Source organism: Protopterus annectens, chromosome 6.part1 (genome assembly GCF_019279795.1).
Source record: "Protopterus annectens isolate FY-2018-M chromosome 6.part1, PAN1.0, whole genome shotgun sequence".
NCBI lineage: Eukaryota > Metazoa > Chordata > Ceratodontiformes > Protopteridae > Protopterus > Protopterus annectens.
Window position 1 is genome coordinate 202448163 of NC_056738.1, and position 20000 is coordinate 202468162.

The window sequence follows — 20000 nt, forward strand, 5'->3', positions numbered from 1 at the left end:
CACATTTCCATTTAAACTTGGTTGGACTATTGGGTTGGCTTTTGTCTAAGTGTTCATGTATAGCAAGCAGGTTGAATGTAAACATGGTGCTGTTGAGATTTAAATACAGTGGTTTACCTGAAGAGGTTTTAAGCTGCCATTCCATGTGTTGCTAAAACTGATTAATAGTAGTACTTGTGATTGCTCGCTGAATCATAAAACTGATCCGGTTTCACACACTCAGAATAACTTCCAAGTCAAATGTAATTGTAGTTGCATCAAAATATGTTCTAAATGCAGTATAAACCACCTAAGTGAATATCCCTTTATCACAGGTAATGTAATGCATCTTGTACAGAGCAGCAGGCAAGTTATAAGGTGCTACACGTTTTCTGGCCTTTGCTGAATTTGTGTATAGTAGACTGGTTTAGTTCTAGACTTCAAATGCTGGTGGGTAGTTTAGTGTGCCCCATAACTGTTAATGGAGATTCTTAAAGTCTGAGGAACCTGTACTTTTAATATGCCATAAAGTACTCAATTTGGGCATATTTTATTCACTTGGGCTTCATCTGCCAGAAATCCTTGTTCATGTCTACAGCTGAGAAGCTTGACACTTGGCTTTAAGACCACTTCACTTCATGCAGTGGTAAATTTGTGCGTAAAATCACTTTCACATTTTGCAGATGAAGACTATGGCATTACAATTTTTCTCTGATTTGGAGCGATGGGTACTTGAGTGTGTATTAACTTGCAATTTTATTGTATGTCATTCTCCTGGTTTACTCCTTAAAGGATACTGCTGAGGTTCTGTGGTGTCTGATATTCCTGTTCCCTGAATGATTGTGAACATAAGCAGTCTCCCACTTTTATTCCCTTTCCAGCATCTCCTATCCTCTAAAATGTATGATAGCACTACTCTGTAATCCAAGGCAGTCTGTCTCCAGCAACTAAGTGTTTAGAACATTGCATTAGGAAATGAATACTAGGCAAAGTAGTCATGGGGATAAGATGCATAACCATGTGCACCTCTAAGGATTATGTCAAGAACTGGTCTCCTTGGTGTGTACCCCCTAAGTTGGGGAAGTATGTAACCCTGCTGAAAACACTGTGTAGCTATGCATTTATCAGGACTTTGCTTACACTTTGATATGCAGTGGTAGCCTGTTTTGGTGTTAGGCAATACACAGAGTTGGGAATGTATTCCTCCAGTAAGTGGTGATTTATTTTAAGGTCCGTAGTGCCAGTGTTTTTGCAGAACCACTGGTTTTGTGAAGATGTCAAAACTTTTGGTAACCTTGGAGCAGCTGGTAAGTATACGGCAAGTCTGGATAGTTTAAAGATTTGAGATGTGATCTTTGCTGAAACCAATTGGACTTTTCCAGTTGGGTGGCATGCTTGTATTTATACATAACTTGCGTAACTTTTGTTTGGGGTGGGGTGTATTCCACTATGGGTCTGAGGGAAGAGTATGTCTTTGAATTCAAGATATTTCCCTGGAAATTAATTGGATCAGGTGGTTTCTTAATTGGTGGAAACATGATTATCCAAGTGTGTGTGTGTTTATATATAGATCTATAGAGCGAGACAGACGGACATAATCTTTTGAAGTGGCGCAGCCTTTTGCCAACTGTTTATCCACAGCACTGACCTTTGCTAGAGCAGTTTAGTAATGAAGTGGATAACTGTGCCTAGCTTGCAGTCACTGGGAGACTTTTCAGTCGCGCATCTGGGGTTTGTTGTCTACCATTGTTCCCTGTAGAACCCCACTAGCTTCAGTTCCAAGTTAACCAGCAACTTGGAATCTGTTGGGAGAGCCAATGTGCAGTTCAGCAATGTGGATACTATCTCATTTCTCCATAATACCAGTATGGGAATGTCAGAAAGCCTTTGCAAAGTTGAGAAGCTGTGTGCAGAGTGATCTCTGTTCACAGCCTCTGCAGCCTGAGGCAAAGGGAGTAGCCCTGTCTTTCTGTAGGGAGTAATATAGTTGTTCAAGCTGAAGTAGGTTTGCCTTTGATAGCGAGAAAGTCTCGCTTGATGGTGAGGGCTCTCAGGAGGCCTGTTTGTTTTTTTTGTTTTTTTCCTGGGTGGTGTACAGGAGACTGCTAAACTGGCAAGGAACAGGTCCAGGATGCTGGAGCCTCTACTTTGGAGAAAACAGTTTAATAAAGCTACATTGTAGTAGCATGAAGAAAATTGTTCATTAATAGTAATGCTAAATGTATCCATTTTAATGTCTTCTGTCTCATGCCAGGCTGACGCATGCTCCTTTACAATGACAGTCTTCTTGGTCAGTTGTCAGAGCCTGTTTTTTTTTTTTTTATCTAAGCATAATTCTTGAAGACTATATGCAGCTCTTGGCATGTGCATAGTAAATTTCATGTCTCTCAACCCCCCCCCCCCCCTTTCTGGGTGGAGAGTTTTTGGGCCATTCAATCAGACCCTATTGTTTGTAAAACAAATTTAGAGATGCCTAGTCTGGAGGACAGCTCTGTCTTGCTGAGCACATTTTTAAATGTGTATTAGAAGCACTTGCTTCATAGATCCACAGCTTTTTTTAAGTCTTGATGGTTTCTTGTAAAAAGATCCCCCTGTATTTGCCCTGCAAAAGTCAATCACCAGATTTAATCTGGTTCTGTTGGTTTTAGCATTTGTATCTGAGCTTATGTAGCATCTTTCTGGGCTCGCGGTTACTGTAAGTGTGTTGCTCATTTCTTACTTCTCTCCCCACAGCTCCTAGCAACACTAGCTCACTTGACTTCAGAGAGTTGACCCCTAATGCAAGTCTCCTGCATGACATTTCAGTTTCCTAATCTGTGTGCTGATAAAATCCACCCATTCCTGATGAACCATTAACTATTTCCACCATTGCTATGCTATGTATTGGATGAGGTGTGTGGGAATACCTTATTTGCTGGGCTGCTGAGGATACCTCTTCCCAGTCGTGAACCATTACTTTCAATGGTGGAATTTGTTTGGTGTGTGCAACAGTGTTGAAAATGGTACATTTTGGAGCATAGGCTATGTAAATTTTGTGACATGCAAACTTCTGAAATTGTGTCTGAACTTTTTCAGCCCAAAGGGACTCGTTTCAGTTAAGTAATGGACTTTTATATACTGTCTTTGTACTGTTGCCCTCTGCAGCTAGGTTTTTGTCAGCCTGACAATTTAAAAAGCCTTCCTGTTCTTGCAGGGCTCAATGTCCTTTTTCTTTGCAGTGTGTGACAGTATAGCTGTATTAAATATGGTGAATGCAGTATGGTCTGGCGTACAGTCACTATGTCCATATCTCTCTGCACTGTGTGTATGTATTGATGATTAAGCTATATCTATATTATCTATGTAGATACACACATTTACATGTGTTTAGATACATGTATTTGTATATAATGTATATCTAAATGTCTGTGTGTGTGTATAAAATATATACACAGTTTAACATTTAGGATGTAAGATTGTGATACCACTGGCATCATGACTATTAACTTCCAGGGAAATGAGTCCCATGCTGCCAGTTTGTTGCACATACAGGGTCCATGACAGTTAATGGACGCTCAGTTATTGAAGCTGCAGTGTGTGTTTGACAGAATTAAACACCTGGTACATTGCTACCAAATATTTGTTTAGCAGGTCAGCTGTAGCAAAATAATTGACTTGATCCATGATGTACATATAGCAGCACCTGCAGGTCCCCACTCAAGGGAGGATACAAGCAAGGACTGAAGTGTCAGCTTGCAGTTTAAACTTGACGGCAAGTCTTTGCTTTCCAGATCATAAAAATTCCATTGAATGGAAACAGCTGGTACCATAACAAAACTGACCTGAAGGGAGGCTAGTCAAGACAGCAGCTACCAAGTATGGGGTAGGGGTAGCTAAAATATTGCAACCCAAGCCTCTGTCAATCTAAACAGTATGTTTCACTAGCTTAGCTCCATTCACAATACTTGACAGTTGGGTGTTTTTTGTAGTTTCTCCAGTGTGACTCACTATCCGGTGAAGCTGTGATTTCCTTTAACCACTTAAAAGCCAGTACTGCAATCTCTGTTGCAGTGCTTGTTGCTCTCCCAGTAAGCAGGAGTGCTGCAGCTGTTATGTCTGTCTTTTATGGTCTGTGACTGGGGTCCTGCTGGCTTTTATAGAATTTGCTGTTAAAGGCAGATGGGATTCTGTAATTGGAAACTGTCTTCTCATTAGTAGTGCAGCTTTGTAAGCAGGACCCCCACCCCCACAGTTATAGCCATCCAGTTTGCAAAGATAAACAGTGGTGTGCATCTGCACTTGTGCAACAGGTCAGAGTAGAAGTGCTGTGAAAAAAATGCAGTGCTGTGAAAATAATGCAGTTCTGTAGCAAGTGGTCCATCTTTATCAGTTGAGAAATTTGTAATTTTCCAAACTATTTAAAAGCTTGCTTGGTGTCCGATTTCCTTGTCTTGATAAGTTTGGTGTACTGACATTCCAGAGAGCTGGTAGGCTGTATGATGTGGTGGTAGGATAATGCTGCACCCAGATACTTCATTATTGCACAGAGATGATGGGAGTCCCTGTATGATTCCCCTTTCTGGGGACTTGTCCTTGTATTCCAAAAGCACCTAATCTGTTGACGCAACCTATTTCCTTAGGTTGCCCAAGAGACAGCTGCTTCTGATTTTGCTATTTTCTGGGCTGGTGGCTGCAACAATCTTTGTAGACTTCCTTTAGTTACAATAGGTTTGTTGGTGGTCATCAACTTATTTTAGGGCATTCTTATTCCACTTGAACTGCTTTTTAGATATTCTGTAGAAGGGTACATTCACCATACAGTTTTTGATGTCCAGTATTTTAGCAGCAGTATGGCACCAGGGAGATTGATTAGGATTGTGCCCTTGGTGTGGTATTTTGAGATTTCCCTGTCTAGTTCTGTCATAACCTCTAGTATTGCATATCATCAGAGTTGATTAATCTTCCTTTGGGGATTTTAGGGAGAGGTTATGGGCCTTCTTTTGGGTCTCATAACCTAGGCTTCACTTGAAAAGGGAGCTATACCAGATGGTGTCTAGTGCTTTAAATGCATTTTCACAAAAGGTAAAGCCCTTGTTTTGGGGATAACTAATTTCATAGGTAGGTACTAGGTCAGTGGTTCAGGAGACCATTGAAGTCTGGTGCATTTATCTGCTCAGTCCCTCAGTAGGTTGGAGAATCTTTTCATTAAGAACATTGCCAGGCTACAAAATTGCTCCAAAAAGGGCTGCTGTGCGTGTACCTGTCAGAAAACTGTCTCAAGCTAAATACAAAAGAGAAGTGTTTGGCAAAATGTTCCCACTTACAGACATGCCCATAAGGGATGTTCCAACGCCCAGGTCTCGTGCCCTCCCCTTATCTTGTTTCCATAGTGTCTTGCCAAGTTAATTTCCAAGTGAATATCTTAAGATCCAAAGACCTGTTAACCACTGTACTTGGACCCCAACAAATGACACTGCCCTTTTTGGGATGTACAGAGTCCAAGCATATAGCTCCTGGAAAGCCCACATTTTTAAACCCAAAGTAAGGCATTGTGCTGTAACCAAACATTTGTAATTGTCAGCTTACCTGCTGCTGCAAAGTGACTACTGTTACTCTAGCTTGCTGTTGTCTTTTGTTTTGGATGTCTTCTGTTAGTCTAGATGTTTTCAATAAAAAAAAAAAAAAAAAAATTCGACCTGCCATGGAAAAAGATTCTTGTACAAAGACCTGTTGGTAGATCCAGATGCTGTTATAGTGCTAGAACAGCTAAACTGTTTACTGGTTGTGTACTTCCCAGCGACTAGGAAAAGCTTCCATACTGCTTTGGGGCGCATACACCGCAACAACCCTGGTCTTTAGAGCTGTGAGCTGTCTCACCCACATGTTTAAGCACTGGAATAAGCTTGCAAAGGAGCTCCTGGAAAGGGTGGTGGGGCAGAATCTAAAGGCAAGTTGCCAATCTGCCCAAAACTGTTTTGCAGGTAGGAAAATGTGCTAAAAAATGTGGTGCCTGATGCTGTAGATGCAGATTCAAAGGCTGCTGCGACTGGCTTTCTTATTAGTAAGCTTAGTAAGCATATCTGATTTAAGGGAACGGCACCTTCTGGAACCAGTGTGCACCACTTGACAAGGAGCATATTGACCTAAGGCTGGAGGACCATGCTAAATCCATGCAGACTTGCAAGGATTTCTTGCAGGTACAGACACCTAGAGTTATCGGGAACTGCCCTACTCCTTTCCTTCCTGTCCTCCCAGACAGAGGGGCCAGACCACAAAAACAGATGGCAAGCAGACCAAAAAAATTGATAGCAAGTAGCAGCCATGACTCGGCCAAGCACCTCCCTGTCTCCCCCCATGCTCCCTCAAAGCTAGAAATGAGATTATCACAGTTATTGAAGGAATAGGAAAATGTCACTTGGGACCAATGCATCCTACAATTCTTAATCTGGTTACGAACTTCAGTTTGCCTCCATCTAAAGTAAACAGACTTCCCCTGCATCCTAAAGGGCAAACCAAGTGTTGGCACAAACAGATCTGTTCGTAGTTCAGGGTTCCGTAGAACAAGTCCCTGTGAAAAGAAAGGTACATGGGCTATTGCTCAAGACTGTTCTTGGTACCAAAGAAAGAGGGGACCTGGAGGTATGTCTTAGAACTGTCAAGGCTGAAGGGATTCATGCCGGTTCCCAAATTCAGAATTCTTACCCTGCAAAAGCTTCCATCAGTGTTGACCTGCAGGCATTAAGAACTGCAGTCCTTCGGTTTGACTTCCTGATATTGAGAAGTTAGAAAATGGTCATGGTCAAGTGGAGTCTCCCACATGCAAACTGGTTTCTAGGAGCCCTGTTGGACACTCTCTCAAAACAAATGGCCTTCTTGTTTGGAGTGGGGGGGGTTAACTTCTAATCCAGTGGCTCAAAAGCAAACTGTTATGGTAGCCAGGGAGGCCTGGAGAGCCTTGAGATACATGTCCTAATGCATTTGATTTCCCCAATACTGCACCTGGAAATATTTTGGTGGTACCTCAATCTGTGGTGTCAATATGCACATTCCCTTGACCAGAACATTCAGCTTTTCCCTTGCCCAGAGAAATTGTGTTGGATCAAAGCTTGCACCCTGAACCAAGGGGTGCCCTTTCAAATCGTCCAGAAAATATTTTAATCACAGATATCTCTGTCCTGGCTTGGGGCACACAGGTGGTCTCCAGGTCCAGGGAAAATGGAACAAACCCCTTCTTAAAAGCCATATAAAAGTGTTGGCAATCCTCAAAGGCATGATAGCATTTAAAAAAGGTTTTGTATAAAATCACTGATATAGTCTCTCTCTACTAGCAGAAGTACCAACTCGTACCTTTTGTGACACTTTAGCCAAACCACTCTGGGAAGTGGCTGGATCTAGGTAGTGGCTGGATCCAGGAGTCTGCATCTGATTGTAAAGTACCTGCCAAGGGTGATAAACCATCTAGCAGACCACCTGAATGGGTCCGAGAGATCGAGTGGAAACTTTACCTTTTTCAAAAGGTAACTGGCACACCCCATTTCAGAAGCTGCTTTTTTGCCACAAGAAAAAAAGGGACGATTTAGAAGTAATGCACAAGGGCTAAAACAGCAGGGTTTGTAGGATGAAATTTTTTTTTTTATTTTTTTTTTTTTTTTTTTTTTTTTTTTTTCTTCTTCACTGGACTGGTCTATTTCAGTCTGCATTCTCTCCAATACCACTCATCCCCAGGTTACTACTGAAGATGAGAAAGGGCCAAGGGTGATCCAGCGGCACCATTTTGGCCAAAGCAGCATTGGTTTCCCCCTTCTACAGCTGAGCAAACAGGAACCTTAATGCTTCCTGGGACCGTAAACCTGTTTCCACAGAACAGTTACACCTCCCATTTGAGTACCTTGAGGGTGACTGCATGGGTGATCTATTATAATTCCCTCTGAAGGGCTGTCCTCAAAGACCTTCTGTTTTCTGTGTCTCTCTCGTTTTAGGATGGCCAAAGCACTAGAAAATTGTACATATCTAAGTAGAAAATTTTAGTCTGGTGATTGGTCCAAAGGTCAGCTACCACTTTACTTCAGTAGTGCCAACCTATTTGGCTGATTTTGTTTAGGTTTGGGCCCTTTTTCTCTCTGCCTACCTCCCCATGCCACCCCCCCTTATGAAAGTATTTTAGAGTTCTTCCATCCCAGACCTTCTGGGAGAGAGATGCCAGTTCTCCCATCACCAGATCTCAGCTTTGCTTTGGATAATCCTACTCTACTACCATTTTAGCATGCAGGTGCCACCGATATCATGTTTCTTTCCTAGAAGACTGCCTTCCTTGAAGCTGTAACCTCCGCTAGGATGATCTTGGAGTTGCAAGGCCTTGTGCATACAGCCTTTCTTGACTCATGGGGGTGACCATTTTCAAAGTGGATTATTTCTACTACAGACACCATAGTAAATGGGTCTCCCTGGATCAGAATTTATTCCACTAGAGCCATACCAGCTTAGGGGGGTGTCTTTTAAAGAAATTTTAGAAGTTACCACTTGGTCATCTGTTCTCACCTTTACCAAGGTTTCATATCTATCCATCCTTTTGCAGGACCGGGGCAGAATTTGCCTGTGCTGTCTTGCAGGACCTTCTGGCTCCAGTATCATTTTCCAGCTTCCACTTTTTTGCTTTGGGAATCCTCCCTTGTTTGTGTGCTGAAAATATACAACATAGTACAGTTGTGAATATTTAACATTTATCTTTGCTGTTACTGTATCCTTTCCCATTCGCCTTCCCCTCCCTCACGCACAGGAGTTGGGAGTGTACTCCTTTTCAGTTATCCTTAGGATCTCCTACCCAGAGTTCAGGTGCCCCTGTGCAGTGGCCCACTGGGGACAGCTTGAGTATTTGTGCTCCTGGTCTGGGGCTGTATGTGGAGCTGCAGTTGTGGTGTGTGTTTTTTTTGAGGGGGTGGTAAGAACCTGAAAGCATTGCACCAGCTAGTGACCCTTGTACCCAAACATCTGCTGTCCAGGCCTGAAGGAGTAGCAAAGTCTCTAGTGTTCAGGCCAGCCAAGTACTGCTACAGCAAGGAAATCCCATGTTTGTTACTGAAACAATGAAGACACTCTTGCTTTCTACATATTTTAGTAAGGAGACATAATTGTACTCATTACGAATGTCATGCTTTCCTTGAAATAGAAGAGGGTAACTCTAGCTCATAACCTACAGTTTAAGCAAACCTAACATTCTCCCACTTTGAGGCGACTGCTAATGCACAACAATTTCAGAAAGGGTAGTTGTATTCCTCATAGCCAGCAGTTCTGCTTGGCGATATGTGGAGCTCGATGCCTCTTGTGCAGAGAGGCTATTTTTTATTTTTATTTATTTTTTTGGGGGGCAAGCTGTCTTTTTTAAATGGCTGATTAAACTGTGGACTTTAAAAACGTTGGCTGTATCTCATTGGGTGAGCAAGAAAGATGTTTTGACAACGTAACATGGAGGGCCGGAGGGGTGGTGGTCTAGTAAGTCCAACTCTGCCTGTGATTCATCCTTTTGAGTGTGGTTGATGTCATAAGCAAACTACAGTTGTACTTGCCTGCACAAGAGTGCCTTTAGGCACTGAACCGTTGCAGCCTCTGGCTTTGTATGCAACTAATTTGTATTGCATAATGAATTGGGGAACTGCTGTAACTGGATGTAGGTCTAGGTCCAGCATCACAAGCGAATACTATCATGTCACTAAAAGAATTTTTAAACTAGTAAAATCAATTGTCAGATGTAAACCGAAGCATGGATTTGATGGCTTCAGCTGTGCTGACTGAAATTACTGCCCTGGTTCACCTAGACATAATTTACAGTTAACTAGACAGTATGCAAAAGTGTGGATTGATGGATTAAGATGTTTCTGTTATACTCAACACTGCTGTCTTAATGCAGTTCTTTCAGAACTAGTGAAGTGCTGTACATAAGCTTTTCATGCTACGGCTTGGGCCTTGAGAGCCTGTGTTCCAGTAATCTGTCTTAATCACGATCATTGACTCCTTCCTGTTATGAAACTGCTTTTGGTATATACCAAAACCAAGAAAAGATATGTATACACCAAGTATATAGCCACTGAAGGTGTCACAAATCTAAGCAGATACACCGCAAATGCAACGAAAAGCCAGCTCACAAGTATTCAGCTCTCCAAAAACATCCAGGCCCATAAACGTTCCAAAGGATTTTATTGAACAAAAAAACTCAAATAAAATAAAAACGTCGACCTAGGTTTCGTTCACAAAACGAACTTCATCAGAACACATCTGAATGCAGACTGAAACTTTAAATATAAATGCCTAAGGAACTGATTGGACCTGTTAACCAATGATATTGAACTACTATGCATTAATATAATTAAATTAATTAAATTGGATTACATTAAATTGAGCTAAAATAAACTGTGAATTACACCACATACTTCAATTTACAATGTACACAAAAACGGAAAACGTAACCTTGACCCACCTATATCATATTGTAAAAAATGACAAACCTTTGCCCCTATGGTTACCCTTGTGCATATTGCATAAATACCTTGTTCATACTGTGTTGTATGATAATTATGACTAATTGTGCAACACAAGAATACAATACCAAATATAAATAAAAAGGTAAAATGAAATTGATTTACCCTTGAATTACAGAAAAAATACAACCATGCCGCCGGTGCCTAAAAAACCATGTAAATAAATAATCACATAGTAAATACATTAAAAACATGTTATAAAAATATTATATAAAAATATTGTAAAAATGTATATATATATACGTTGCATATAAATTCATTCTAAGATTTGCCAATCATAAACCTGTTATCAAATACAACCATAAATTATGCAAAGCTAAATACGTTTTTACAATCCTTTGGAACGTTTATGGGCCTGGATGTTTTTGGAGAGCTGAATACTTGTGAGCTGGCTTTTCGTTGCATTTGCGGTGTATCTGCTTAGATTTGTGACACCTTCAGTGGCTATATACTTGCTTTTGGTATATGTTCATTTCCTGTCCTTTTTCTGGTACGTTTCCTCTCCCCAGTACTACAGTCTCCTGTCTGGGTGTGCCCCCACAATTTGGGTAAAAAGCAATGTTAACTGGTGTATTCAGCCTTTTGAAGCACAGTGACTGCCATCTTTTCTTAAGATAGAAGATGGGCATGTGTAGTTGGCATGCATAGTTGTCTCTTGGAGAGACTGGCTTGTGTTCTGGATCATTTGAGAATTGGGGGGGTGGCATTACTCTTACTTTATGGGTGCAAGTTAAATGTTCTAAAATGGTGGTACAGAAAAGTTGCATAAAGTAAGTGGGCCATAAATTTTAATGGAACTACTTGTTGACTTGCCGTATATTTAAGGAGAGAAAATGTTTGCTAACAAATTTGAGGACCATCCCATCTGGGAAAACATTATCTGGTTACATTTGCACAAAACCCCAGAAAGGTTATAGGTCACCATGCTATAAAACTTCAAAGGAACTCCTGAAGGATACAGAGCTGACTCCATCATTGGTTCTTGTGTGTGTGTGTGGGGGGGGGATGGTCTTTGACACTGGCTTTTGGTTCAGTCATGGCTGGATATGGTTTCCTAATGTGATGGTCCCTCAATTATAAAAGTAGAGAGAGAAAATTTTCAGTGTTGTGGGAGGGATAATTAAGTGGCATGTAAAGCACCATCTACTCATTGCAGGAATTTTGCATTAACTGTTAAAATTTAATTTTAGGTAATCGTTGAACGCTATGCTAAAGAGAAGGTCTTACCGTTGCTAGACAAAACAAAATTCCTGGTCCCACAAGAGCTAACAATGTGCCAGTTTGTAACTATAATCAGGTGAGTTGATTAAATTGTGACTTCTCTGACGGGGATGTGGCTTTTCTCTGTGCAACAAAAATGGTATGGAGTACGTATGAAATGGGCCTTTTGGTATTTAGGCATTGCTATTTGGATTGGATCTGCTGTAGTAAACCTTTAACTTTGCATATAACTTTCATGTTTGCTTGGATGGTTGAGTGGGCTGTTAAGCCAGTACATGTTCTTCTATTCTCATGGTGTTATCCCTCTGCTTACTACCTGAACGTCCAGCCAGTATACAAAAGCTTGTAGTCACTGCCAGGTAGATGGGACATCTGATGTTTCCCTAGGGAGGGTGGACGATGTCTGCAAATACCTTTCCGCAGAACTTCTCTGCCGCCAGTCGAACATGCTTTGTGCAGTTTTCGTCATCGGATCTTCAACTATCTTAAGATAAGTACCCCATTGGGGCTGTTTCCCTTCCTGGATGACATGTAATCTAAACAGACATGCAGCGACAAAAAGGAAAGTGCAGGTGCGTTCCGTCAGATCCCCCCATAAGGATTCCTACAAACTCTGCCTTTTCTGTCTGCCTTTTCTGTCTGGGGCCTATCCAAGACCATCTTACTTAGGGATGAAAGCCTGACAGATCACCTAAGACACTCTGCAGTCGTCTGCATGCCTTGAACATTTACATAGAGAAATCAGTGTCTTTAAACTCTTAGCATTCGGGATGGAAGAGTTGTGCAGTCAGCCCATAGAACCACCTGAAAAGCAGGCCAAGGTTTCCAGGTCTTAACTTGCTGCTGCCCCTCCTCCACCAGATGTCCCTCCTGTGGCTAATGTTCACCTGGAGGAACGTTCCGTGTCTGCAGTTAAGGTATAGCGGGTACCCCTCGGGAGGCTGCACAACCTAGGGCAGAAGGCACGTCCGGGGAGGGCTTGCAGACGCAGCCTGTTGACTGAGTGGGAACCTTAGGCTCTTGCAGCTGCCCAGACAGGCCCTTCCTTCCACTGCAGCCAATGTTTCCCAGCTAACGGACTCTAGGCCCCTCTCCAAGACTAGGCCTTCCCTAGGGCCTACGTCTTCTGGGCCTTCACTTACATTTCTCCCGTCCTGCTGAAAGCCAACTTGGAGTGACAGGCTTTTTCACAGAGCCTATTTAATGCCCTTATAGCCCCAAAGTTTGCCATGCCTGTTTCCCTACAGGCTGCTCCTCCTCCTATCAGTCCCAGGCCTCAGGCTGAGGAAGTCATCAAACCTGAAGCTGAGGACTCCTCAGAGGATTCTCTCTCCATGTTTCTCAGATGTCTTCTCTTGGGTATGCTTATCCAGAGGACTAATCTGCCACAGCTGCCTCCCCAGGACAGGACCTTACCTTTGGGGCGGAAATTTCTAAAATGAGAGTGTGTTTTCAGGGGCACTCTTAATGTCAGCGGTTCAAATAAAGGTAAGCTTCTGCAGAAGGCAAGCCCTGCTCCTTCTGCAATTCCTCCAGTGTTGCAGCTTTCTTTGCTTTTAATGCTGCCTCTCTTAATCCTGATTCACAACCATCTGCCCCCTAGAAGGCCTGACAGGTTTTACAAAGTCCCTGAAGGGGCAAACTTTTTGATAAAATGCCCTGTTGCTGACTCTGCAGACAAGCCATCCCAAGTTACTTCCCTCCACCTCTGTCCTTCCTACAGACAAGGACAGTAAGGCCATGGATCGCCTTCGCTACCCTGGCCTTCAGAGCAGTGAATTGCCAGAAGCATATGTCGAAATATGCCTTGGCTGTGACCCAGGCCACCAAGCTTTTAGCTGACCTTCCTGACTCCTCTTCCAAGGCTCAAATCTCCAGTCTAATTTCCCTGTCTTAAGTTTAGTAGACCTTCAGGAAAATTCATGGTTAAGGCTACAACCCTTACCCGATGATATTGGGGGCCAAATTGCTGATTGTTGCCCCTGGATAACTGTGCTCTTTTTGGATCTAAAGTGGCTGAGCTGTTTAAGGCCCAGCTCCCCATGCCAGGACAAGAAAGGGCACTAGGAAACAGCAGACCCCTTCTAAGCATGCTCAAACTCCTGCCCAGAACCCCCTCCCCAGACTGCATTCCTCTGTCTCTAAGGCTCACTGTTTTCCAGTTGGCAAATCACCTCAGCCATGTTTTCCATCATAGAAAAGGGTTACTTTATGACCTGGATCATTTCCCCTTCTCCCAGGGGATTCCCCAGCCACCCAGAGATCAACTTCTACTTTTTTTCAGCCAGTCATAGACTGCCTCCTTTTACAAGGAACCATACAACCGGTTCCTCTGCCAGAAGAAGGAAAGAGATTCTATTCCAGACTCTTCCTAGTTCTCAGGAGGGATGGACATTGGGAGACCTATCCTGGATCTCTCACCTCAATCTTTTCTTACAGGTACCCCCTTTTGTATGCTTACCTTTCAGACCCTTTATCCTTTAGTAATTTCTAGTTACTTTGGACATAAAGGATGCCTGCCTCCATATCCCCATATGGTCAGACTACAGGAAATATTTACACTTTGCTGTTTGGTTCCTTACATTTTCAGTTCTCGACCTTGCCCTTTGGACTCTCTACAGCTCCAAGGGTCTTCAAGTGTATGGCTGCAGTTGTTACTTATTGCAGGGTCCAAGGGATTCAGATTTTCCCATACCTGGATGACCTGGTTCAGGCAGACTGCTCCAGATCCCTACAGGCCCAACTCCACCAAGTCATCTCAGTCCTGCAGGTACTGGAATTTAACAAACTTCATCCAGTCCAACCAGAGTCCTTCCCAGTTTTCCTAGGCTGTAGGATGAGGACAGGTGCCATGAGAACATTCCTTCCACTCCAAGAAGTGGAAACCTAAGGCAGTATGTGTGGCCTCTGACAAAGCCACTGCTTTGACAGCCGGACAATATCTCTGACTGCTGGGTCATATGGCTTCTACTATACCCATGCTGCCTCTGGCAAGACTCCATATGAAGAAATTACAGTGGTACCTGAAGTCCACATGGACCCAACACTCTCACCCCTTGGACTTTGGCATCCCCTTCCTTCCTTGGCTGAAGGAGATTCTGTGGTGGATGAATCAAGTTTAAACTCCACCCAGGGCTTCCATTACAACCCCTTGCACCAGGAAATGTACACAGATGCCTCAGATCTGGGCTGAGGGGAGCTATTTTGGGCAGCGTGGAAGTGCAGGGTACCTGGTCACACATCTTCATGCAGGAACACATCAACATCAGGGAAATGAGAGCTTATCCTATTTTCCCTGAAAGCCTTCCTTAATGTTCTAAAACAAGGTCCCCTGAAATATTTCAACATCACAGTTGTATAGTATGAACAAACTGGGAGGAACCAAATCTTATTTGCTTTGCAAACTTGCTGTTCGAGCCTGGGACCTGGCAGCCCAACACGAGAGTCTCCCTGCAGGCAGTTTACATCTCTTCAGCTCAGAACATTCGGGCATACATCTTCAGCAGGTCCATGTCACAATCCCATGGGTGGATGCTTCACAGAGACGTGTTTCTGGACATTGTCCACAGGTGGGGTCCACCATAAGTCTGTCTGCCTCCCTCTGAACAGAGTTACCACTGTTTTGAACCAGACTTCCCAGTCCGTTGGCAAGGGCAACGGATGCTTTTTCAATCTCATTGAAGGGGATGGTTCTGTGTGTATCCCCCTCCTTCCCTTTACTTCAAAAACTCCTTTTGAAGGTACAGTAGGGCAAACCAGAAATCCAGAAATCCTGCTGGTTACTCCCTTTTGGCCAAGACAGCATTGATTGCCTCTGCCTAAATGCAGAAGGAGGGGGAATCGCAAGCTTCCTTAGTGGACCTTCCCGTACAGGACAAGACATCCCTAATCCATCCCCATCTGGAGTCTCTGAATCTAATCCTGTGTGTGATGGACTTTTTTTGATCCATTCTGGACACCTTTACACTGAGGGCATGCTAACAGTTTTCCTGGCCTCCTGCAGGACTACCACCAGGAGATTTGTCTAAATGGAAGAGGTTCTCCACGTGGTGTCTACAAAGACTTAGACCCATTTCAAAGTGAGGTCCCCTTAGTGCTGTCCTATCTGAACTATTGCAAGCAGGGTTGGCATATTCCTCTGTTAAAGCACACCACCTGTTTTGACCTGTCTGCCTCTTGATCCCCCCTCTAGCTTCCAGCTTTGTCTCCTCCTTCCAGAGTTGTACCTTAAGGGAGTACTATGCCTCAGCCCCCCCCCCCCTGGAGGCAGATTCCACCTCCATGAGATCTAAATTGAGTTTTAGAGAAACTCACTGTTGCCCCCTTTTTGAACCAGGTTCTAAGGCATCCCTGAAACATTGTACTTGGGGAAAACTGTACTCCTCCTGGCCCTTGCTTCAGCCAGAAGAATGTCAAAGAGCTCCAGCCCCTCATGGCAACTCCTCCCTTACTCATCTTCCACAAGGATAGTGACCCGGAGGACCAACCCCTCCTTTATGCCCAAAGTGGTCAATGAACCATCCTTTAAATCGGGGTATCCACCTGCCCACCTTTTTCCTCACCCCCAAAATGACAGGGTCTTCCCTCGATCACAGACAACTGAGATTTTTACCTTGATAAGACTAAAGCTGTTAGATAGAATAGTTGATTTCCTATCTAGAGCTGTGGGAAAGGTGGTGACAAAACAGACAATTTCTGCATGGATATCCAAGGATATTTCCTTCTGGTACACATTCCATGGGAAACTACTAAAGTTAAAAATTAAGGCCCACTCCACTAGAGCCATGGCTTCATCAGGGGCCTTCTTCAAAGGACTGGACACATGGACATCTGTCCATACCTTCACCAAACACTAAGCTGGATCACATTTCAAGATCCAGAGTGGTGTTTGCTAGAACAGTCCTTCATGGCTTCGTAGAGAACAGTTCCATACCCCCACCCCCTTCTTTCCTGTGAGCTTTAGCACTCACCCAGGAGTTTGGAATACTGAAACGTGGAAGAGAAGGACATCTGTGGTTATAAGTTTTCCCAGCTAACTATTCTATCTAGCAGAGTCTTGGAAATGCAAATGCTGGAATATTAGTAGTGGAAGTGCTTGCCTGCTCGGGGAGTTTATCCTTCATAAATGTGTGTGGGTTTAATGTTATATAGTGGAGCCTAGTATTTCTGCTGTTAGGTCAGATGTCCAGGTTTAATGCCTACCAAAGTGGACGGTAGGGCTGGTCAGTGCTGGTGTGCAAAGGAGTTGCAGCCTGTTTTGAAGAGGAGAGAGGGAGGATGCACACTGTCTGTAGGGCACACACTTCCCTGTACTGAGCACAGTGCTTATCTAAGCACATTAAGGTGGAGAATAGTACTTCTGGAAGTTCAATCCAGATCTCTAGGCAAGGGCATACAAAGGGTCCCAACTTGCCTAGAATGCCTCATTTGTATAAGTTTTCCAGCTGTTGCTAAAAATGAAGCAGTATAGAAGAAATCCTTGGGGACCAGGAAGGAGTAAGGTGCATCTAGAACCCGTAGAAAGGAGAGATGGGGCCACGGAGACAACTTCTGGACTTCAGATTAAAATGGTCTGTCCCGTATTTCAAAATGCTATCCCTCCTGGCTCTGTATCCCAAAGTCTTACACTGTCTCTGATTTTCAAAGATCGTACATCTTCTGTCTTGAGACATACTTAGTCCTGATGGACACTGTTCCAGTTCATTTCTTGCCGTTTTGCATAGCCACCAGACAGACGTTTTTACAGAATGTTTAGCTTCAGTGATTGCCCATTGCAGAAGAAAAGGGGATGAGTATAGCATGCCCAGTTGACTTGTCACCTCCAAGTATAGTCTTGAAGATGCCCAAGAAACTGCGTTCTTTGCACAGCATTGCTTAGTAGGCTTCTTACTGAACCTGCAGAAGTAAGACATGATTCTTAGTTCTCTTATTCACATCCTTTCAGAAAATGGTAGTCTCGCAGTACAACCAGGCATTTCCCTATTAAACTTGCAGCCACCACCATCTTTGGGATGAGTAGACATGTTCCTCCTTGCTAAGTGGTTATTTGTCGTATGTTTTTAAACATTAAAATAGTATATTTTGAAGTAGGCAGATAGGATTTTATACCTAAAACTAAAACTAAACTGGCAGAGAAGACTAGCAAGTTGGAAGTGAGGCACTTGGACTACAGAAGACAAGGTGGCAGAATCATTCTTATTGGGTTGGTTAGAAGCCCAGTAGTAGAATTTGCAAGTGAAAGTCAAAACCGTGGGTTTTGGCTCAAAACCAATTTGGAAAAGTTGTCCGGTGGCAAATGCAAGAGGATGAGCTGGGAGAAGCCTTTAATTTGCATGTGGATAACAGTGTCTAGAATAGAAATCCATTATTGGAGAGCTCCAGAAAAGTAAAAAACACTGAGGGTTCCTCCGGGTGGGGTTGGCTTGGTTTACATGCTGTGCAGGCAGGAATTTTTTATCAAGTTATTTTTATCCAGAGTGACTAAACACCCAAAACCTAGACCTATGTTAGTAACTAAAGATTTTTTATTTTTTTTTTTTTTTTGACGTTCAGGTGGTTCTGTCACTAAATGGGGGGGGGGGGGGCTGTTTCTGGTAGCTGTGTAGAAATTGCTATGATTTTAACTTGCTATCCAGCTACACTTCTGGTGGATTTAAAATCTTTCAGGTTGCAGAATTTAAGGGTACTAATTAGAAGCCCACATAAGGGACCACCCAAGTACAACCTGATAGATTTTAAATGTTTAGAACTTCATTGTAAAACTGAAAGCTGCAGAGCACGTCAAACAAGATGTGTATAAATGAAGATGGGACTTTGTTGGTGTAATGTCCATTGGAAGTGTCTGTATTGCCTCTTTCCTTCCATTTTAAGCTGTTCACTTAAAACATTTCTCCTATAGCTCTCTGCAGTTAGAGCACTTGTGCAGCAGGGTGGTGAAAGAGAACATTCCTTATCTGCATTAGGTGTGCCCCTTTGTAAAAGGTGGGGGAGGTGTTTGAACAAAGACTGAGAAAAAATGTAATACTCCATTATGAGCTTTCTGCTCAGTTGTAAATGAGAAGGCATCTAGCAGTTATGGTCTGATTTTTGAAATGGGCTAGATAGCCTCTTCTGGGTGACGGCTTTGCAGGAGATCTTCAAATTTTTTTATTTGTTGATTTTGTTAATTGCCAACTTTGGATTTTAGCCTTTTGATTGGAAAACTTTTTAAATTAGATTGCTTAAATCCTGAGAGGAGAAAACATGGTGCAGGATCTGCTTGCTGATGTGCACACGAACGACTTTTTGACATATCTTCCCAACATTTCTTTTGTCTGAGAAAGCGGCCCAGACCTTATTAGTAAAGATGCAGACCTACCAGCAGAAAGAGTTGATCCTGACAAACTGTGGCAAAAGGGCAAAGTATTTAAAAGGTGATGTACGTGTATGTGTGGAAAATGAATCCTAACCAGACAATTTTATTTCAGTAACCTGGGAACATGTAGAGGCAGGTGAGATTTCAACCTGTTGTACCCAGCTGTTGAAATGCAGAAGTTTGTCCAGCAAAAAATTAAGCAGAAGGGGGACCTGATTTCTCATTCTTCTGGTAATCAAGATCACTGAGACCTTGCCAGTGAAGTCTTTGCCACTGTTTGAAAAGAAAATGCTGGCGAGACTGAAGCATAGCAGTTGACTTGAAGGATCAGGAGTGCCTTGGAATTTAACTGGAATCTGGAGTTGGGAGATGCAGGCGATAGGAAGATTAGCAACACAGTAATTGAATGTGGGGCTGAAAAGCATCAGTCCCATTTGCAAAATATAAGAAGTCCGTGGGCTTTCGTTGACTTTGTTAAACCTCTGGGGAAATGAGAAGTAATTGCTTCAGTTAATGTTTGGAAGGACTCTGAGGGGAAGAAGGGGGGAACTAAAACCACTTCTGTTTAATGAAACTTTTCACAATATAAATTGCATATTTTGTAGTAAAGCATTTCTAGATAATGTATGTGATGGGACACCTTTTTTCTGTATTCAAGAAATGTAGGCATTGCAATATAAAAAGAACAGACAAAAGCACGTTTACGTTAATAGGCTGTAATTTTGGGTTGTGGGGGTGGGTTGCAAAAGCACATGGATCATAATGTATATATGGAGCTGATTTCTCTTTAGCACAGGTGAATGTCTGGATTAAAACACTTAAGTGGAAACAAGTGAAAGTAAGAACATGAGAACACTGAATATAATGTTTTCCTTTAGCAATAAATAAAGCTTGTTTTCAGGCTGCAGCAGAGGTTACTTTTTCCCTTGCATTTC

At 42.9% G+C, this 20000-nt stretch overlaps 1 protein-coding gene across 1 annotated transcript in view; it reads left to right on the plus strand.

The window, feature by feature from the left end:
* Positions 1–20000, plus strand: part of LOC122805475 (microtubule-associated proteins 1A/1B light chain 3C-like) — a 92356-nt gene that overhangs the window by 40228 nt on the left and 32128 nt on the right. Inside the window, exon 3 of the mRNA XM_044075660.1 lies at positions 11681–11787. Within this exon, the coding sequence (XP_043931595.1) occupies positions 11681–11787 (107 nt within the window). The remainder of the gene's footprint in view (positions 1–11680; positions 11788–20000) is intronic.